The sequence below is a fragment of the Balaenoptera ricei genome, chromosome 5, assembly GCF_028023285.1.
Source record: "Balaenoptera ricei isolate mBalRic1 chromosome 5, mBalRic1.hap2, whole genome shotgun sequence".
In the NCBI taxonomy this organism is placed as follows: domain Eukaryota; kingdom Metazoa; phylum Chordata; class Mammalia; order Artiodactyla; family Balaenopteridae; genus Balaenoptera; species Balaenoptera ricei.
Window position 1 is genome coordinate 46,936,287 of NC_082643.1, and position 23,161 is coordinate 46,959,447.

At 37.8% G+C, this 23,161-nt stretch overlaps 1 protein-coding gene across 1 annotated transcript; it reads right to left on the reverse strand.

The window, feature by feature from the left end:
* Positions 1-2,616: 2,616 nt before the first annotated feature.
* Positions 2,617-21,724, reverse strand: FGF5 (fibroblast growth factor 5). Its single transcript, XM_059924007.1, has 3 exons — positions 21,364-21,724; positions 13,811-13,914; positions 2,617-2,964 (listed from the first exon to the last, which is right to left on the reverse strand). The coding sequence occupies exons 1-3, from the start codon at positions 21,722-21,724 to the stop codon at positions 2,617-2,619; spliced, it is 813 nt and encodes a 270-aa protein (XP_059779990.1).
* Between the last annotated feature and the right edge of the window lie 1,437 nt (positions 21,725-23,161).

The following is a 23,161-nucleotide window of genomic DNA, read 5'->3' on the forward strand; positions in this document are numbered from 1 at the left end:
ATTGGTAAGGAATTATATTTATACATATTTTCTCTACATGAGTTCTTTCAATTAATTAATTTAGGTAACTTTTTGCTTCAGTGAGCTTTAATTAAATATAATTGTGTATGGCCAGTAAACTAAAGAGAAGTGTAATTTAAAGTTTTTTGTTTTTAATTTTAGCTTGGCTTTAAATTTTGAAATTAATGAGTCTTGACTTGCATAATATATTTTGGTAGCTATTCTACTTGAACTTCCATATGCTAATCAAATCAAACTAGGAATATAAGATAAGGTAATTTTTTTAGTTTAACATAAATTACCAGCAACATTTGTCCAATACAATATATATATTAATTTAGTTTGTTGTTAATCATCATTAAAGTCATCTTTTCCTTGCCCATTTAGGGACATATGTCTACTGTTCTCCTGTTCTGCAATTTTATTTCTCATGTGTAGTAAGAACTTGATACACAGTGCACAATTTTTAACGATATACTAAAATAAACTAGAGGATTATTTTTAGCTTTATACCATGTATATATGTGATATGCCAATTAGATAAGAGTTAGACATATCTGTGTTGGCAAATTTTCATTTCATTTAATCCAGGAGATTTTTAATGTATAAATTAGTTAAAACTATTGTAGCATTTTATTTTGTTTTTAAAAAATCATGTATTAAGGGATGTCCCTGGTGGTCCAGTGGTTAAGACTCCATGCTTCCACTGCAGGGGGCACGGGTTCCATCCCTGGTTGGGGAACTAGGATCCCGCATGCCTCGTGGTGCAGCAAAATAAATAATAATAATAATAAAATTTAAAAATAAAAAATTATGCATTAAATGCAAACAATGTTTAATCATATTATTAGTTTTATAATAAAACACCATACTAGAGTATATGTGTGATGTTTTAGTTGATGGATGGATTTTATATATATTGTATATAATATATATGTGTATAGTTTCCATTAAAACAAAGCAGTCTGCTTAAATGGTAATAAGTTCAATTTTGCTGAGTTTCTATTTTGCATTTGTGCATCAAAATAAACCATACTTTGTTTTTAAAAGAAGTTTAGCAATATTCTCTAAAAGAAAAGAAACATGCTTAAATACAAACCATAAACTTTCTGTGAATGCTTTTGCTCTTCCTATGAGACATACTTTTAAACATTAGCTTTACCATTTTTATTGCCACATTTCTGAAGATAAACACTTATGTTTCATAGAACTCCATAAAAATGATTACCCAAGAAAATAAATTATGTAAATTCTTTTAAGTTAAATTTTCTGTGATTTATGCCCAACATCCAGTATTTGGGTTGACAATTAAGTGCCATTTTCAACTCATCAAATTCCCAAATTAAGTTTCCCATATCGCACAGCCAACTTTTTAAAAACATACATCAGAAATTTTCCTTATAAAAGGGCAGATCTATTCACTGGGATGGTTACCCTTAGGATAGGAAACTCAAAGTGTGTTTAACTGAGTAATAAGAATATTTTTTGACAGTGGGACTTGACATGGGTAACTGTTACGTGATTCATCTCCTTTGGTTCTCTGTGTTTTTCCACTAAGTGGGTTGCTCCCTGTGGATCTATAGAGTGGAGATAGCAGAGGGTCATAAAAGAGGTATTTTAAGCACTCTGGTTTCATAGTGTATGCTTGATGGACAGAATAAAATGTATTCCTCCAGCTGTTAAAGAATGAGGGCAGGGTAGATAAAAGGAGAAGTGAAGGCAAGGCAGAATTGGATATCAGTAAATGCTGCAAACTCAGTGTACTTGTACCTCTAATCCCTTTCCTTATCTCCAACTTTTAATTCCACCAAAAAAGTCCTTATATTTTCTCCTTACTTCCCACTCATTGTAGCACAGCCACCAAAGAGACAGGATTCCATATAATAGCATGAATTTATACACACACACACACACACACACACATACAAACCCAAGCTCAACATTTGGTGCTGTTGAAGAGAATTTAAACATTTTAAGATGCAAGACTAAACTTACATTATCTGAGGTATGGTAAAAAAAAATAATCACAATAAAAATTAAAAGTGCAATGAATAAGAAAAATGAAAAAGAAATCCACATGTTATAAACGGGCTATAAACACATTTATAATTCATAAATTGCATTAAAATGTCTGTTTTATGTCTTATTAATTAAAAATAACAAAAGTAAGAAAATATGCTCGATGCAAGGTACTTTAAAAAAAAACAAAAAACAAACGTTAATAAAATACTTTTATCTGCATCAAAATAGTCTTTGGAAACCAAAAATAAAAATGTATCGTATGCTTTTTCAGGTTGATCTGTAAAAGTCAGAAAAATACATAATCCCTACCATTTAACTTTCTGGAAACGGAGTCCCAGTATGCAGCAAACATAAAGCAAAAGGCTTTATGTCATACTGAACTAAAGCAGTGAGCTCCCTATACTGGTACAAAGAATTCCAGTTTAGTTCCTATCGGGAGACATTTTTGTTTCAGCCAAACTGAAACAAATGTCCTGACTTCAGTACAGTGTAGTGTAACTGAAGCTGTGTCCAAAAAGTTGTCTTCAGAGCACAAAGACACCTACAGAAACTCCTGAGGGGAAGGCGTGGTTTCTCACAAGGCCAAGATGAATATCATCCAAAGCGAAACTTGAGTCTGTATTTCACTGTGTTGGGACTTCTCCGAGGTGCGGAAAGGGGAACCTTTGGCTTGATGGGATTAGGTGGCTTTTTCTTTTCAGGAGCAGTAACTGTGAAAGAAAGTTCTGGCTGCTCTGATTGCTTGAATCTTGGCAGAAAGTGGGTAGAGATGTGCTGAGGTTTAACACGGGGACTGCAGCCCCGTTTAGCTTTCCCTCTCTTGTTCAGGGCCACGTACCACTCCCGTCCCGTTTTTTCAGTTCTGTGTATTGCTGAGGCATAGGTATTATAGCTGTTTTCTTGAAATCGCTCCCTGAACTTGCAGTCATCTGTAAATTTGGCCTGGGGAATAAAAGAAGAAGAGGAAATTCAAGTAGTGATAATATTTTCAGCATGTAATAAAATGAGGTCTTTTACTGTAAAGAAAAACCAAGAATTCCATTGACCCCTGCCCTCCTATTCCATTCTCTTTTATAAAGACACATTTGCTTCTTTTAGAGTTGCTTTAAAATTACTATTTTCATTTCTATATTCCTACTTTATTCATCTTTGTAATGCTAATTTTTGTTTACTATGTACAATCGTGAAATAATAGCAATGTATATAAAAATAACAGGAACTCAGTATATTTAAATTCTATTACTCTTTTTAATTACTTTGAAATTTTTAGTTAAAAATTTAACTTATAAGATTTTCCCCCTCTCAAGAAAATAAACAGTACTATATTATTAAGAAACAATTGCTGGGTAAAACATGAATTCATTCAGAGAAATGGGGTCATATTATCCTTTGAAACAAGAATACATTTTTCAATCTTATCAGTGTGCTTCATGGTGCTGAGAAAGGGGTAGCACATGGCCCTATTAATATTGCATATGTTAGAGTTCTTTAGGAAAGAATGTATCTTCACACAGTGATACAGGAGAGTATATTTGATGGCAGGAAGAAAAAAATTACCTTTGGAGTCACTAACAATACTTCAGCCAGATCTCTCTCTCTGTCTCTCTCTCCACACACACACACACACACACACACACACACACACACACACAAAACTCTGCCCTTGAAATGCTCACAGAACAGCGAAGTAGACATCCATCACAATGCAGCTTGATAAATGGAATTATGACAGCGGTATGCAGAGGATACAATGATAGCATAGAGGATGGGCATCTGAGAGGATGGAGGTAGCAGGGAAGAGGGCAGGAAGTCTTCCTAGAAAAGATGACTTCTGAGCTGAGTCTTCAAGTCCAACAAGGTGTGAGCAAGGCAAGTGACGTGAGAAAGGATTTCAGGGAGCAGAAATGGTGTGTTCACAGGTCAGCAGGACACCACTATAAGTAGTTCAGTGTGACTTCCACTTAGGACGCACGGAGAAAGGAAGAAGAGATGAGGATGACCAAGCAGGCCACAACAAGCTCTGAAAAGGCTGAGTTTGCCATATTGAGGAAATTGAACGACCACAGTATAGGGGAAGCAAGTGAGAATGTGTCAGACAGACATGCGATCAAATGCCAATCTTGCCAATTGAGTTCTTAGCTTTAGGCTCTTTATCCACAATCCTTGCAACTGTAGGGCTATTGTGAGAATCAAAATATTTTTCTAAGGAAAGGATCTGGAGCTTTCATCAAATACAAGAGTCCATAGCCCCCAAAGAATTCAAATTCCTAAGCTGGACTAGACCAACATGTTTCACAGTTTCAGGGAGCACCATTTGTATAAACGTCCTGGGCTTGGAAATACCAAATATCTTGACCCCTATATATAAGAACACTACACACACACACACACACACACACACACACACACACAGATGATTCTTTCTATATCAAACCAAGAGGTTCTATAATGGAATTAAAAGTCCTTTAATTCCCTTGCTTTTCTAATAATGCCAAACTTCCTTCTGCAATGCAGATCCCAACACTGTAATCTAGAAGTCTGAACATTGCAAGGTGGTCTACACAGAACTACTGTTGATGGCCACATGGAATTTTTGACTTGTGCAAGGTACTGACAATATCAGAAGACAACCAGTTTCAGAGTATTTCCAGCAGCACATTTATCTTATGTACAACAGTCTATCCAGGTTATTTACATTCGAGTGTAGTTCAATCAATAAAGCTCTTTATTTGGAGGCGATGAAGCTATATATAAGCACTTGTCTACTGACGATTCCCTGCACTGGTCTCTAGCAGGATATAAGCCACTATTTTTTTTTTTTTTTTAAGAGATTGGAGTTTATTTATTTATTTATTTATTTTTGGCTGTGTTGGGTCTTCGTTTCTGTGTGAGGGCTTTCTCTAGTTGCGGCGAGCGGGGGCCACTCTTCATCGCGGTGCGCGGGCCTCTCACTGTCGCGGCCTCTCGTGTTGCGGAGCACAGGCTCCAGACGCGCAGGCTCAGTAGTTGTGGCTCACGGGCCCAGTTGCTCCGCGGCATGTGGGATCCTCCCAGACCAGGGCTCGAACCCGTGTCGCCTGCATTGGCAGGCGATTCTCAACCACTGCGCCACCAGGGAAGCCCCCTGCCTAGCTCTTAAAAGGACTTCAATGCTCTCCCATTCAATTAGATAATCCCAAAGTTTTATTTTAAAATAAAAGCTATAACCATCTGGAATATTTTCCGCTACAGAAAAGAACAAGCATTTTAGAAAGGTGTGGGAGATTTCATTAAAAAAGGTAGCAGGTATATTTACCCTGCCTCAGATTTTTTTCTTAAAATTTATTTGAATAACATTTTTAATGTATATACATTATAGACCTGACTTCTACCCTTGTTTCACGCACAAAAAAATCATTTTCCTGAAATAAAGATAGCAGTGATTGCTTTATTCAATTTTGACAGATTTTTTTAAGTGTACTGCATAATTTAACCTTATTTTTTCCTTAATGGTGTCAAAAAAAATAAAGAAGGAACATGTCTTTTTTTTTTTTTTGTCTTTTTTAATTGATGTGGCCAACAGACACACATGCGTGTGCATGCACACATACACACACACACACACGGTTTATTAACCTATAGCAATTCCATCTTACTGTCTTTCATGGAGTGAAAACCTACCGACGCCACCCCCGAAAATTATTCCATCTGAAAACTTTCTCATTTCCCCCTCAAGGTTCATGTTCTAAGTTCTTTCTTAAGAGAAGCCTTAAAGAGGATGGCTGTTCAGGCTCTAGATTTTTCAAGGGTCACCTAACTGTCACATGGGGTAGAGATGTTCAGAATTCTGAGGACCCACACACTACTTGCTGGCCCTCAGCCATTCCAAACCCCACATTAAAACAGGAGTGAAGGCAGTCAGACTGTTTTGGATTTCTTAATTGACTTCTAATTTAATATTTTGTCTGAAAAATTCTTCCAGCTACGATGGAACAGAACCATTTGAAACAAACATAGTGAGTTTTTCATCAGGAGATCTGGTTTCTTCTGGAGGGATGGACTATTCCTATCAGTATTCCCGGCCCTGTTCAGACAACACGGCGACGCTAAGCAGTTCATCTCTGTCCCTAATGTTACGCATGAAGCATCTTCACAACAGAGTCACCAAGCAGCAGAGCCATTTCAATATATTTACCATTTACCATTACACAATTTTAGATAATAAACTTTCCAGGTTACTTTTAATTTGTGAAATCTCCTTTGAATTATAAAAAGTGCTTTAGCAATATATATACTTTTAAAACAATAGAACTGGATTATTTCCCTAGAAAATGGGAAGTGGACGTAAAGACTTTATCTACAGTTCAGCTGTGAAGTAGAGAGGTAAATCTAATTTCAAATAAGCTATTGAAATCAGGGCCCCCACAACCTCCACCCTACAACCATCAGCCACTACAACAAATGCATTCATTGAAATATTCGTAAAGAGGTCCTATCTTTGTTTCAAACTCAGTTTTTTGTGGATTCATTCCACAGATATTTATCGACTGTATATCACATGCCAGACACTGTGCTGGTTGTCACCTTTACAATGAACAACAATATAGCCATGGTCCTGCCCATGTTCTTTGTTGACTTAAATTATCTATGTTTTTCTCTATAATTTCTCCTTGATCTTGCAAGTGTAAAAATAAGTTATAGTCAACAAGCCATAATTGCAAAACTAACCTGTTTAAATTGGCTGATTTCTATGTAATTTAAAGGAGTCTTAACTGAAAAAAACAGATGAAAATTAAATTAAACTACTTTTGCTTGAATATGCAAATTATTCAGAGGTGGGGCAATATAGTGCTATTAAATAAAACAAGAATTTTTGGCTTAGGAGGATACTTTACCTTGATTCTACTCATCTCCTCGCGTGATGAGGGCACACAGTGAATATTTAAAAGAAAGGTCAAATTCAGTTCAAAGAAAGTAAAACTTTGACTGTGATATTCCAGAAAAGACTAATTCTGCTTAATTAAAATCTGAAGGTCAATGAAACCAAACAGAGAATTCTTTCTGAAACAATATTTTAGAAAACTTTCTAAAACCTCTTAACATAGTTTTGTTCCTTAGTAAACATGCTCTGTGATGATTGAGACTCTTGTAGCAAATGAGTTGGGGCTATGCCTACAAGTCCCGATTCTCATTACGTGTGACTGAAGAAGTAAATATGCATTGTATGAAAGAGGTATATAAAGAGGATTGAATTTGGACTAACAGCAGTACAAACCCTGGAGTCTGCAGGCTATTTAATCATTTAATCAAGTTAAGTTCTTTATTTCACTTTGTTTTCTTTGATTTGCCTCTTCCTCTTGAAAAACTTTATAAAGTTAAGAAATAATTAAATATAAGTAACTAAAATGCTATTATAGACTATATAATATTATTAAACAATTAAACTATTATCATAGACTGCAATGAAAACAATTAAAGACCAAACTGTGCTCTAAGCAAAGTTTTCTTGCTGCCTGCATCCCTACACTTCTGGTTCCCCTGCCTCCTTTCAATGCATTTTGGTTCTCACCCCTAGTCCCACCAATGGGTCTGCCCGGGTCAGGTCTCCTAAGCCCAGGCTGTTTTGTATGGTTGTGAAGGATGTTCCCAGCACAAAAGCACCCACCTTTGGTGGTGAGTGAAGGCTGAAAGCCAGACCCTTCTCCAACTGCTCCCAAGCAGAGAACCCCAGAACAGGGCAGCATGCACGCACAGGAGCTGCCTCTTTCTCTTTACTTTACAACAAGCCTCATATGGGTCAGTTGATGTATGACCATCTCCAGAGCATGGTCATACTTCCTGCTTGACACTAGGTATCTGGTCATTCTGTGTCTCAGTTCTTCATGCAACCAAGGGAATATACAAGTTGGATTTAAATCAGCCTGAGGTAAGGTAGTGAAGAATGTTAGCCACATGATTTCTCCTCCTCTGAACCTCTTGAGTTTGACTTCAAATTACTCAGGGAGCCAGGTCAAAACGCAGATTCCCCAGGCCCTGTCTCCAGAGATTGTTTTAATAAGTCTGAGCTGAGACCCTGGAATCACATCATTAACCAGCATCCTGTGAGATCTTGATGCAGGTGAGGTGAGAACCACACTTGGAGAAACATGGTATAAGATAGTTTACTGTCTGATGCTCTTAATAGCTCAAAAAAGCTGGGCTATTGAGGGCTACCACGTGCCAGGTGTTTTACATATATTATTTCATTCTTGCTATAATTCCATGACTATTAGGAAGTTATTACCTGATTTTCCAGACAGAAGAGTAAAGAAAAGGATTCGTCTAAAGCCTCACATTTATCACGTGCCAGGGTAGGCCTGTGACTTAAATCTCATCACTGATTCCTAGATTCAAGCTCTTTCGGTAACACTGTACAAACCCAAGGCATCGCCTAGGCTTCTATATAGTCCTACCTGCCCTGAAGTTGCTCCATATTAAAATACTGATGAAATACAAGTGCCATTCCCCCAACGATCTAAGATGTAGAACACCATCTCTCACTTTAGGCTGAAATGGATCTCTGAAATTACAAGTCGATTCATCACAGGCAGATTTCCTCAATAAAATAAGCCCTCTAACCAGATTTACATAGTGTGAAATTAAGAGAAAACTGACATTTACTGCGAAGGTAGAACACTGAACCCATTTTTTAGCCTGAATTACTAGCTATTCAATTCTACTATGTAAATTGAAAGCTCTTAGAGGGCAAGGCGAGTTTCTATTCAATGCCTTTATATAGCTCAGGGTCTTGACTGCAAGAGTGGAGTGCTTAAAAAAAAAAAAAAAAAAAAGAGTGGAGTGCTTAATAACTTATTTTTTTTTAAGATGTTGATAACCATTACTCAAGCCTCCGTTTCCCCTTTCAGTAAACATGCCCAGCTTTAGGGGCTGCGGACTCCTCCTCACTCTGTCCCCAGCTCAGGAAGTCTAGTCCGGACTCTCATCCCGGGCAAGCCAGCTGGCACCCTCTGAAACCAGGAAAGGAGGCTGTTCTAGTCCTTGCTTAGGGCTGATCAAGCACACATTCCACACCTATTTCATAAACTCTGCAATTAGCTTTCCTTCCAAACATGATTCCCTAAAACCCTGAGAAACAAAAATTATTCCACCACGTGCTTCTTTCTGTATCTTTAAAATGAGCTAAAATGTTTTTCCCCAACAGGCAATAAGTGATCATGCATACTTTATGAAAAGATTGAAGAATTCATGATAATCACCTTTTTCAAGATTTAGATTTTTTAAGGGGAAAAACACGATGCACAAGAAGGATCTTAAAAAATTATGAGATTATGACCATTGGAAATCCTTGTCTCTTTAAGATCTTGAATCTGGGAATTTTGCATTCAAATTAGGTTCCTTGGAAAAAGGAAAACCCAGGAGAAAAGGGGCTACTGTATGCAAGACGAGTTTGGACCTAATGAAAAAAGAGGCCAATAATAAATGGGATTTGCGGCTGGTCTAAATCTCTGAGGGGGTCACAGCTGCCTGACCCCAAAATCAGAAAGTATTCTGAGAGGAGATAGAGGATCATCAAACAGCTGCCTGAGAGCAAATTCAGGAAGATCTGTTCTAACATTAAATGCTGAATACTTTCCAGGAACTATTCTAAGTGTTTTATACGTATTATCTCATTTAAAATGCTCAACTATCACCATGTATTTTTACTTTAATTTTCTTCCATTTATAGCTGATAAAACCAAGGAATAGAAAGATTAAGTAAAATGACACAGTGTATCTTAAGTAGAATGACACAAATGAACTGTGCTCTTCACCACCACACTCAAGATCTTCTACTCTTACATCTGGACCCACCTCAGATAAATCCAGAAAGGTTCACTATGCAACTTTGGATAAAGACAATAAACCTGAAGAGAGAGCAAGAACAGAGTGAGGAGGAGCACGGACAGACAGGCAGGCAGAGATAGAGACCAAAAGAGAAGGGGGCTTAGCCCCACAAAGCACCGCAGTCTGAGAATAAGTTGAGAAAGAGGATACAGGCCACAGTGAAGGCTCTGACTAACCCTCATGGCCCTTGGGGAAGCAATTACCTGCTCTTACTCTCAGTGATTCCCAAGGCATCTTGAGAAGAAGACCAGACACCTTCATCCTTGTAAAGAATGCTGAAAAAAACTTGCACACTAGGAATTTAAATGCATTGTCTACTTAGGGTCTATCAGTCAAGGTCTTAAGGAGAGCTGCGTGGAGATTAATATGAGTACGTAGGTTGACTGAGTGCATGAGCAGAGCACACCGAGATGGCTGAAGTTCAATGAAAACTTCTCTTACCGAATTAACAAACTTAGCACACAAAGGAAATCAGCATATGTGTTGCCTAAGTTTAAACTTTCTGGCCTGATAATAGTGTTTACCATCTTCCTGTCCACTGACAATGAAGCATTTTCTAAATGAAGAGTTTCTGTGAACAAAACAGATCTCCTTCTGTTCTGAAAGTACATCCTAAAAGGGGTTCCCTATGCAACTCATCTTCACACTGAATAACCAACATTTATAAAACTGTGTGACAAGTTTTGTGGTGCACACATCCCCTCCTTTCTAGACTTTAAAATCAAGTAGGAGACACAGAAGTAGATGGGAAAAAAAAATCCTCCAAAAGGGTTTGTAATGAGAGAGAGAGAGAGAGAGAGAGAGAAACAAGCAAAAATATTCTAAGGATGAACCACAGTATTCATTCTTTAAAACGTAATACAAAAATATTATTAAAACATGCAATTATTAATTCCTATAAAATAATAGCTGAAAACAGTGTAAATAGTTCCAAATGAAACAAAATATCTTCTTTCAAGCTAACTTTTCCCTACCAAGTATTATAGCATTTAAAGGGAGAGAGAATTTTTGAAGTATGTAATTCTGGTTCAATCGTTAACTGTGGTAACTTGGGAAAATATTTAACATCTCTGAGACTATTTCCTCACCTAACTATGTAATGAGATAATGTGAATGAAAGAGATTTTAAAGAAATATGCACATCTTTTACCTCTGCCAAGTAGCTAATTTTTAATAGTCTGATTGTTACTATAAAAACAAAGTTGAAAATCTCCTATTATCCATGAGTATTTCTCGATACGCTGTGGGTTTACTTTCCCCAGAATTATATGAATACTTTAGATTTATAGTTCACATTTACTTTGTAAATAAAACCCTAAAGTTACTCTTTATTTATTTAAAATTTTTTTCCAGTTTTATTGAGATATAATTGACATACGACATTGTGTAAGTTTAAGATGCACAACTCGGTTTTATATACATATATTTTTGAAATGATTCTAAAGGTACTCTTTAAATGCCTCTGCACAATTATTAATTTAAAGCAACTCACTAATCCTAAGCAACATTTAATCCTAAAAGTATAAGGGGTTTTACCCTTTTTAGTGGTGATGAAATTTTGTAAAAACCAAAACTAAATCAAATAATTATATTTAAAGCTAGCTATAAGAAAAATTTTTCAACATGTTTAACTAGAAACTGAAAAGAGGAAAGAAACCATCTGGCATAAAACTAATAATGGTTAGAATTAATACTATTTCTAAATTCAACTTCCTTAAAAATAAATCACTTTATAATTTAATTAGGTTTCCATCTAGAGAAAAAGTGCTAATAAATGCTAAGAGAAAGTGGGCTTGGACAAATGGTTTAGAAAGAATCCACATAATCGTAGGGCTTAATTTTTTATCTACAATTCAGCTCAAAGTCATCAGAATGACTTTTATATCAAAGGGCTTCAGTGAGTGACAAGAGCAAGGCTTGCTTTTGTACTGTTTAAAAGTCATTATTCCATGAAATAACTTTAGCCTGCCAAGATGAGAAAGAATAACAGATGCTGTTTTTGCATTATCTGCATTATTTCAGCCAGCCATCCTTAGACATTTGGGTCAAGTTTCTGGAAATTTGTTACTTGCATTTGACAGAGGAATCATGTAACCTAACCTTTCAGTTTGACCTTTCTAATTGGCATCCATTTGTAGTACTTCGCTTTCTGTTGCAATTATCCTTAAGCTGCCCCAAGGTAGTCTATTTTTTTGCATGTACTAAAGCATGAATCAGAATATTTAAAAAATTAAGATTTTCACCCAAAACAAGCAAACCAATAGAGAATTTCTTTTTAGGCATTGCATATTATGATGATGCTTAGATTTTGAAGGTGTTTCAATCTTTTACCACCTTAAAGTAGATCAAGGAAAAGTTATTCAGTGTAGATGCATTTGATCATTGTTTTTTATTTTGTATGTGGATTTTTAAAAATCAAATATTTTTTAAAAATAAAATGGCATGTCCTACTTTTCCACAGCAATGAAGAACTTTTCCCCTTAAGATATGTAATAAATCAAAGAGCAATTATTTTATGAACACTATATTGTGGTTTACTAGAATATAGTAACCAGCTCAGAAGATGAAATAAGTAAATCTGGTTATAATTCTTGTAATGGATAATCAAAGAGGTTACCAAAGATTTCCCATCTATCTTAATAAACTGAGATTTTAGTAGTTTATTATATTTAGATTATATTTAAATTATCATTCAATAATAGGTAATATTTACTGAGTACTTACAAGGTATCTAATACTGTTCTAACAAGCTTTATATATATTATCTCATTTAATCCTCAAATAACTGTAGAAATAGCTTGAATTCTACTGTCTCCTCCAAGAGATATTAACAAACCACCTATAGATGCTAGAGAAAGGAAAATTGAAAGTCTTAAACATTAAACCAAGTGAAATTCTCATTCAATTTTTTAAAGGTCTGTAAAGAAGAAATCATAATTAGCAAGTTCCAATTGATTGCACTCAATTAAAACTTCCTATATACTTTGAAAACTGGAAAAGTGCTATTTCTCCAATTTGTTTAATAAGAATTAAAGTGAATAAGGATTAAAGGAGTAGCTTTAAAGAAGAATTGCTTTTTAAAATGATTTAATATGACAAAACTCAGTACACTACAGAAAAAGCATAAATCACTTTTAAGGGCTGTGCATACTACTAATACAAATAAACAGAATCTGTGAGCGGGAAAACTAAGCTAAATATATTTTATTATCTTTAAAACATTTTAGTGCTTCCCAAGTAATGAGCATTTTCAGAACAAAGCATAGAAATCTATAATTTGTAAATTGATTACAAACTGTGTTAAGTGGGCTGAAGAAATTTTTGAGTGCAAAATTAGTCTTCATAGTTTCAAGAAGTGTTTTTGATGCAACAAAAAAACAAGATGAAAATTTCTCAAATGAATCAAATTAAATTTCTCTATTAAAGGTCAAAGTCTTCTCACTATTGGTTTCTTCCCTCCATACTTATTAATATGAATATACGTTATATTACTTAGACTCCATTTTTGACATCATGAGTAGCTTTTAAAATTAAGAACATGATCTACTGAACACACACACACAATCACCATAAACATGTAAATTAAAAATATAGTATTTCCATAACATTTCTCCTCACTTGGACCACTTTTAAGAAATAAATAATGGCAATCACTTAGAGAATGCTGTTTTCAAATACAATTACCCTTAAAACTTCTTGTGGATTCTATATTATCTTCTCAAGTAAATAAAACATTTAAATGATCACTTACAAAAACACATACAATTCTCTTGGTTTAATGTACATATAATTTTACAAAAACAAAAAAACATTAAGTTCTCTGGGCAAATTGTCCTATCTATCAATTTGGAAAATCACTTCATTCCATTTTACAAATATAAAATCTCTTTAACACCTTTAACAAATATAAAGTGGTTCTACTTACACTTGCATGGAGTTTTCCTTTTTTTGACATCGCTAAAAATTTGTTGCTGAAAACTCCTCGTATTCCTACAATCCCCTGAGACACAGCAAATATTTCCAAAATACCTAGGATGACAGAAATCCCAAAATAAAACACAGACTCTTCTATATACCATTGTGAAGAATTAAATTTCTACGTACATTGTCTCCATTCTTTATCACTGTGATTTTTTTAAAAAGTATTTAACATCCTTATTTTTTGTGACATTTATTATGTAAAAGAAATAAAAAGGTCTAGCACTCAAGTATTCATTTAAAATGATAAATTTCAAGGTTCAAAAATTTGTGCTTCATTAGTAATTCTTTTTCTTCTTACAAATGATAAGTCACTTTTAGTAATCAGTGTTTGACAGTAGAATCTTTTCAAGTTCTAAAGGAATGGCAAAGACTTTTTTAAATGTTTTACAAAACAGTCCTCATGCATTGTTTTTCTGTCAGAGATAATACAGTACTTTTAATATTAAAGCACAGAAGACGGTACTCAAGATTAGTATAAATCATTGGAAGCCTTGAAAATAATACTTATTTACATAAAAGAAATCCCTCTTCTCAAATGATCATAATACAAATCGATAAATCAATATATATCACACTCTATCATTTAGTGAGTTGCTCATTTAAAGATTATACATAAGATACTGAAAGCAATATGAATAATCTGAGACTATTGGCTCAGTGAAGTGTTTGATGGATTATGGTTTGAGACATCTTGCATTTTGAGTGACTTTTCTGGGAAAAATTTAATGAGGTATTTATTATGTTATTGTTTATATTTGGCATTTAGTAGTCAGAATTATCAAGTCGATGTCCCTCTGTCTCCTTTAATAATTTGAAAGTCCACATCCAATGGGTCAAGAAAGTCACACACCACAGTTTAGAGTATTTTAAGAAGATGAAACTCATAGTTTGTATATAATTGGGATTCCTGCCTGTTTACCATAAACTTGTATGTAATGTTATATGAACAGAAGAAAAGCATAGAGCTTTTTGTTAATTGCCTACAACAAAATGCAAAAAAAAAGGACAAAATAATATGGTCCACTAAAGCTAAAAAAGGACTTGTCCTGGAAGAAAGGAAGGAAGCAAGCAAGGATGGAAGGGAGGAGGGAAAAAGCATCTCCACATTTCAATCTGTAATATTTTGAGTACATATTCTAATTAGAATATGTCAATAGGACTATGACGAATAGAGAAATTCACCAGATTTTCTTAAAATAGCAGTCTCCCCCTGCAGTATTTGAAGTACATATAAAATTATTCAACTTACCAAATGGAGTGTATTGTGGATACACATATATGTATAATACACGTAAACACATATATGAATATCTTTATAGAGCACTTATGTTGAACAATGCGACCTAATACCTATAATTGTAGCAAATACTGCCACTTATTTATTCAACCTGATTTCTTAAGAATACTTGATCAGAAAGTTCATGAAGGAACTATTGTTCTTGTGATAAGCATTCTTAGCCTAGAGTAAATAAAACACATCTCAAGAAAACTGCAGCTACCACTTTATTAGTGGCTGTTGCTTTAAAACAAACCAAAAAAATCTAAAAACTGTTGGAAAGGAACTACTTCTGCTTCTAGGAAGAAACTCCTAAAAAAACACTGTCTCAAAAATTTCTTTCCTTCAAAATGTTTTCAAAATGCTATTTACAATAGATTTTGCTATGCAAATTATTTGACTGTGATGCATACCCAAAAAAGATTTAAAAGCATTATCATTTTATCAAATAGTAACAAAGCACACAGAATCCTTTGTAAAGATAAATTTACTACACAATGCAGTGCTGTAATAATATTATTAATAAAACATGAATAAAACATCTGATACAAAGTTATATTTCTATCAAAATTACAGAATGATATTGAAAAGCAGCATTAATGATTTGGGATATTTCAGAGATGGGGGATGTGATTGTGAATACTGTGTAAATGTCTGTTAAAAAATGAGACAGGGAGAACATGAGAAATCATCTGTGTGTAGAATGACAGCCACAAAAGAGACAATGTGGAGTTGCTAGAAAAGGAGACTTGACCATATGTTTCCCCCAGTTTACTCCTGGTTCTGCATTGTTAAAGGTTTTTTTATGCCATTGTCTGGAAAATTACCTGGTTTTGTAAATGCAAATCTATTGTGTATTAGTGGGAAAAAAAATACATGGTAGCATAAAAGATAAAATTCTCATTAAGCATATATGTTTGCAGACTATCATTTAAGAGGTCAAGACAAAAGGACTCTGTAAATATTTCTTTAATGGGAGCACTGCTTTGCTTATGTAAACTATTGGTTTCTGACAACATATTCTATTTTTAAGAAAGACCCATTTGACTCAACTTGTTTCCCAACACACTGTACATTCTGCATGTATATGTTATATAAATTTGCATTGTAATAAATTTTAAATATGGGGAAGATGAAATAATATATGTGAAAGTGTTATTTTATTACATACTACATGGTTTCTTTTCTTGTAAGATCTGGTATAAAAAATGATATAATGCCTGAGAATGAAAAGATTTTATAATATTAAGAAAATTATATTTAATTGAAAGCTTAAAAACATACTGTTACATACATCATTCTATTTAAAATTATGAAGAATGCAGGAAATAAAAAAGATGAGATTAGATGAAATGATTGTTTTTTCAAATAGGCAACTTTGGTATGATGTTCTAAATAATGTAATTATGGTGTAATATTAGGAACCTTGTTAAGATCATAGTTTCCAAAGTAATTTCAACAGCAATTTCATGATGTCTTTCTTCCTAGAATATAGGAGCAGATTCTACAAGCCCCGCAATTCAACCTCCTGCCCCCGCACCCCAAAAAGATCACAGGCCTATTGACTTTTCATGCCAAATCTCAGTAACTCATTAAAGAATTCTAAGTATTTTAAACCCATGTGCATTAAATCACACGTATATAAATTCCAGAAAACATTTCTCCAAAACTGATTTCTTTTTCAATTTCAGTAATTTCCTCTTAGGAGTCAGTAATAATAAATTCGATGGGAATTTACAATTCACGTGGAAGCCCAGATGGTATCCCTAAGCAAAATTATGGAAGGCCAAGTGTGTCTCACAGATCATAGATAGTCAATGAATGTTTGCTAAATTGGATTGTTTCTTTGACCTTCTCACTACCTCTCTTCCTTTTCAGGACACCGCATGTGTACACATGTATGGACACATGTCTTAGTACTCTCCTGTTATCTTGGCCCTCTACTGCTGGGGGAGTGGGGCAGGGAGAGAGTTAAAGTGCAAGTGACAATGTGTTATCTTTCCTAGGGTGTTCACATTTAAGAGGATCAAAAGAAAAAAGCAGTGCTTAACTGAAGGAGTTATTCTCTCTTGGTGGAATTTTGCAATTGACATCTAGGTTGAAGGATGCAAGAACTCAGTGTCTCTCAGATTATACACTGTTTAATCCACTTACTTACAAGCATAAGTATGCGTTACAAAGTAAAATTATTCCGGATATAGGTTTTCTTACTTAGTCCCCTCTAGAATTTTTAATACATTAGGACTCTATCAATGATGGCTGATAAATTATGTAGACTTCTCCTTTTTCTCTCTTTTCTCAGTGAATGAGAAAGATATACAGATATTCCATGTATTCAGAAGCTTTCAACAGCCCATCTGAAAAATCCTCAAAGAAAAATCATTTAAAACTGAAGTTTCTCTACTTGTGCTCACACAGCAACAAATATGCCATGTCTTTATCAAATCTGAGTCTTGAAATATCCAGTTTAGTAGTCTTCATTGATTAAGTTAGCAACATAGAAATTTTCTGCTTGAGTTTTTCCATACAGAAGATAGAGATTCTGGTTTATTTAGGCTTTGGGGACTATATAAAGGTTGACTTTACATTAACATCAAAATTGATAGTGAATTCAGATTTTTAAAAGTTAGTAAAACTGAGGGTTTGGTTTAGCCAAAATACATAACTGGAATTTCTATATTTTATGTGAACAATTTGGCTTTGTGTAGCTATAGCATTAAGCTTTTGCTCCCTAAATTGACAATTACTTGATTGCCTATTCTTCAATGGCCCAAGATAAGCCAACAGAAGCATTGTTTTGGAACTAAACTTGAAAGCATAGAAATTAAAACAAAGTCTTTGTTTCTATTCAGTAGTGGGATTTTATCATCTATCTTGTCTTGCCCATCTTTCTTCACCCTTCCCTAGTATTTCCTCATAATAAGAGTTTATGTGCAATGAGCTTGATTCGTTTACCTGTCTTCAAAACCTGGGATAACTACTGTATAAGAGAAGCTAAGAATATATTAAGTGGTATTCCTTAACTAAACAAATTATGTTTCAAATCTATGGCCAGTGTACCTCTGATAGCCAAACTAGAAAATATTCACAATTTGCAAAAATTTTAATGTCAAAAGATAGTTGTGAAACATATATTCCAACATATATTTATTTCTTCTGACAAACATTACAGAAAATTATTGAGTTTAAAAGAACTTGTTAGATTGTTTGGCATGGCAAAGTTTTGACTCTTTACAGAAGTAGCAAGCTGTGACAAAATAATGTAAGTTTTCTATCACTACTAACTCACAGACCGTAGAATTAGATGATGAGAGAAAACTCTGATGTATTCTCCATTATCCTCATGGTCCAAGCTCGTTCAGTTTCTCTTGAGAGACTTGGACAAATGGTTCCTCATCTACTCTAACCAACATTCCATAAACAACTCCTGAGTTTACATTATGTATCAGGAAACCATCAAGCGCTATCTACAAAGAGGTATATGACCAACTGCAATTAGCAGGGCCTGTTTCTCTTTCACAGCTACTTAAAGACAGAGATTCATTTTAAACTTCCAAATTACTTGCTATCCTTTTAAACATGACGTATTTCATAAATTCTTCATGGGTCTATGGTAGCAAAATCTTATGATATATTATTGGACATTCCAGACATCACAGAGCTGAAAATCACCATGATTTAAACACTTAAATTATACTTTCCTCTGTGAGAAAAACCTATGGAAGGCAAAGGAAAAAAAAAATCCCAACTAACCCAAAAGTAACCAAAATAACAAGCTTGGTGAGCTAGGTATCCTATGTTGGGTACATGAATAAATGGATGAATGAATAAGTGAATGATTGCAAGCCAAGTGAAAGACACAGACTAAACTCTGAAAGGCTGTTATAAACTGAAATGAATTAGGAAAGTGTTCGTTAAATTAAGAAAGTTTTATTTAGACACTTCAGTTTTGTTTAAGAAACAAAGCAGTGTTTTGTGTCTGTTCTTTGTTAGATATCTTTCAAAGTGGATTTTAAAATAAAATGTACCTTGGAAATAAATACTGGCCAATGTCTTCTTTAGCTGAATGTGTTCTTTGTTGATCTGTTCTCATTTTCCTTTCTATCCTTTTCTAAAATTTCCCCTCCACAAGGCCTAAGCTGCAAAAATCTTTGTCTCTTATGGTTTCTTCCAAGAGAAGAGGGTGAATATCTTGGGAATAAGTCTGGTTTTCAGATATCCCTAGCACACCGAAACCCACCTCCCGCACATCCTTTTACCCCCCTGGGGTCCAACCTGCCCTCCTTGCAGGCTAACTTTGGATGTTCCCTTGAGAACACAGAAATTATCCTCTGTTGAGGCTGATTTTTTGGATAAACTGCAAGAAGAACAGAATAGAAACAGTGTTCATGTAAGTGAAAGGGGAAAATATTACTAGAAGTGGGGAATGAGCTCTGATGGCTGGTGGAGGAAAAGAGTTTGATGGGACAAAATGAGGACAAATGGAAAGACTGAACTAGACACAACTCTTGCTTACCCTTAAATCTTAGGAAATTCCCCTTCGCCCTAACTGACCTTGCCTTTTATCACCGAAGATGGCCAGTTGCTTAGTGAGTGTAATGAACCTTAAAACATAAAAGCAGACACCGCTAAGGAGCGTGTGGGAGGGCCTGGGACTCGCTGGGGCAGACAGGGAAGGCCCTCTCTCGGGTTTGGTGCTCCAGGCCACCTCACCACGTGCAACCCAGACAGCTGGAGCGGCGGAGCCCGAAAGACCAGTCAGGGGCAGGAGGCTGGCGTGGACCCGCTCGCTTCCCGGCGCGAACCGCCAGCTCTTCCACTTCCAGCCTCCTGAATCCCCCGGAGGAAGCTTGCGGGCCGGCCATCCCACAGACGTGCACACCTCCAACCCTTGTCGGGGGCGGGTGCCAGATGCCAGCCCCGTTGTGGAGCCCGCGCTCCTCCGGAGCTTGGGTAAGAAGAAACCCGTGGAGTCACTGGTTTGAGACGGAGAAAGTTAAGTACACCTGGGAGCCACCAGGCTGACACTCCGGAGCCGGGTGACCGTGTGCGCGTCGGTATCTCCTGGCCATGTTTCCGCTCTCCCTGGGTCCCTCTGAGGCCCGGGCTGTGCTTCTTTCTGTCTGTTGGACTAACCCCGGCTGGAAGACCATCTGGCCCTACGGAGGAAAAGGCCCGCAGAGATCTCCCCAGCCCCGCATACAACCGCAAATCATCTCTCCCCTCTGCTGCCTAGAGGGGCAGTGAGAGGAATCAGAGGAGTGGCAGTGATGGTCTGAAAACTCAGATGGGGTGGAAGGGAGGAGAAGATGAGAAAGGAGGGAAAGAGAGAGAGCTAAACTCAGAAAGAAAATTTAAAACTTGGCTTAAAAAAAAAAAAACTACAAAATTTTCACCTGTACCGAATTGAACCGCCTCTGAATTTCTTCTGAAATAAAGAACTTTCCCCTAATTGTCCTCGGGGACCAAAGGCGGGCCACTCTTCCTCACAAGGTCTGGTCATGGTTTCAAGATACTAAAAGATGCTAAACCCAACTCCGCAATTAATAATTCTAATGTCCATCACGTCTCCCTCTCTAAACGTGTCCAGTTTTCTAGATCACTGTCTTCTTCCAAACAGGGAATGTCTGGTCTCCCGTATAATATACATATATATTCTATATGTATATAATGTGTAAATATGTACGTATCTACAATAGACATATCTGTATACACATATGTATATATACATTATATGTAATATTAATTTGGGGTTATGGTAGCCATTGTGAGGGGCAGTATGTGAGATCTGATTATTCTAAATAAAACTGTTCAGTTATGGGCAGGGAAAAGGGGTGCACTTTGATGCCCAGTGAAAAATGCGAGTCTGGTAAACAGAAGCTAAACGAGGAGAAAGGAGATTTTTGGTTTTTCTCCAGGCACAGGCTGGAGCTCCTCTTTGGGACCAGGGCAAACTGGAAACAAGGTGCCTGTCTGCACCAGCCTCCGGGTGGCCTATACCTCAGTAATCACCATTCCTCGTACCCACGAGAGGGGAAAGTGTGTGCCCGCCACGTAGACGCATCTCCACCCAACCCGCCCGGCTGTTTCGAGGGCCGGCTGGATCCCAGTGGCCGGGGCTCCGGAAGGTGGGCTTGCAGACCAGGGAATCACCAGCTGTCCCCTCCCGAGACTCCCGCCGCCCGCTTAGGACAGGTTTTGTAGGAGAGCAGGCAACTTACTTAACGTATTGGCTTCGTGGGAGCCATTGACTTTGCCATCCGGGTAGATCTGCAGATGGAAACCGATGCCCACTCTGCAGTAGAGGCTGCCGGTCCGGCGCCCCGAGGGGCTCCACTGGAAACTGCTCTGCTCCAAGCCACTTCCTTGACTGCCCAGAGAAGCCCCGGGGGAGGAGGAGGCAGAGGAAGAAGAGGAAGACTTCGTGCTACTGCTGCTCCGGCTGCTGCTGGCTCCTCCGGGGTTCCTACCGGTGGCAGCCGGTCCGGGTTGCCCTTTGGGTGCGAGGCGCTTCTCCCCTTGAGCCCAGGCGCTGAGGATCAGGTGGCTGAGGAAGAGCAGGAGGAGGAAGGACAAGCTCATTCTTCCAGCCGCGGGGGTCCTAAGTGCATTTTGCAGGGCTGGTTCTGGGCTCTGCAGCCCGCGCGCGGCTGTGTGCCTCTGGCGCTGCCCCCCTCGCCGCACCGGGTGGACATAGCCTCGGGGAAGAGAGAGGGAGAGGGGGAGAGAGAGAGAGAGAGAGAGGCCACCCGAACGGATCTCGGCGCTGGCACTGGGATATTTATAACGCCAGTGATCTCACTGCTCGGTGCACGCCTGCGAAGCTTCCCCTCACCCGCCGCTTTGTGTACTCTCCGGCCGGTGCGGGGAGGGAGCCTCGCCGTCCCGGGGGCGGGGGTGTGGAGGAGGGAGGAGACGGGAGAGGGTGAGTAGGAGGAGAAGCCAGGCGGAAAGAAGCTGCACCCCGACGCTGGGCGCGCGCACACCGAGGCCACGCACCCCAGCACTTCTCACGCGCCACACGGCCACCCTCCACTCGAGCCAACGCTGCGCGGAACTCAGCTCCCCGCGAGCCCTTGAGTCCTCCTGGGGCAGCCACGGGAATGGGAGGGCGAAACGTGGGAGTGAGTTCTCGTCCCTCGCACCTCTGCCGCAGGCTTGCGTCCCAGCAATGCGCTCTCGCCTACCCAGGACACAGTTTCCAGGTTCCCTTCCCTTTGCCCGGCAGACCCGAATGGTACAACCCCTGCCCCGGGGATCTCTCGGGAACTGCGTCCCGCCGAGGGATCCCACCGCTGCAAGTGTTCGCAGCGCAACTTGGAAGGCTTTGGTGTGGCGCGGTGGGGAGAAGGCTTTTGTTGTTGCTACCGATTTACTAAAGAGCTAATGAATGGATTTACTCAGCGTTTAGAGAGCCGCCCTAAGCCTTTACGCCAGGGCTCGAGCTGCTTTCCTGTTGGGAAACTCTTGGTCGCGCTAAGCATAATGACACCGAATTTGTTTTTCCTTCTGGGAAGCTCTAGGTCTGCGCCCGGGAGGGAGAGCGCACACGCACACCGTGCTCGGAGCCGGGCGAGAGGGGTAGGGTCTGGGCGCCAGCACATGTGACTAACTGTCCAGTTGTCCTTTCTCGCCCCAGGATCCCCGTGGCAGGAAGGATTAGCTAACGGCTCGCTTCAGCTTACTCAGAGCTGCCATTGACTGAAGGGCCGACTCCAATGAATGATTAATGATGCGCGCGCTGGATTTCAGGAAACCTGAGAACGGAGAATTCCCGTGTATGCAATGCCCCTACTGTCATTTATCTGAGAAATATACCTGGCTTGCATTCTTGAAATATTTCCATCTGAAAACATATTTGAAGGTTTAAACTACACTCTGGTACATTATTCATTGCTCATTTTAATGAAAAGGCTGTGATTTGGACCGATAAGGTCAATTCATATAAGCCAAGGTTGATGCTAGGAGGTGGCTTTCTCCATTTTTGAGTACCCACTTAAGGATTCCTATCTCAATAAT

Bases quoted from the DNA above. Each gene is read 5' to 3' on its own strand.
- FGF5 (XM_059924007.1), bottom strand. From the start codon at position 21,724: ATGAGCTTGTCCTTCCTCCTCCTGCTCTTCCTCAGCCACCTGATCCTC. The intron at 13,915-21,363 runs GTAAGTTGCCTG...CTGTCATCCTAG, and splicing joins CCACGAAGCCAATACGTTAA to GTATTTTGGAAATATTTGCT. The intron at 2,965-13,810 runs GTAAGTAGAACC...TTTATTCCCCAG, and splicing joins AAGGAAAACTCCATGCAAGT to GCCAAATTTACAGATGACTG.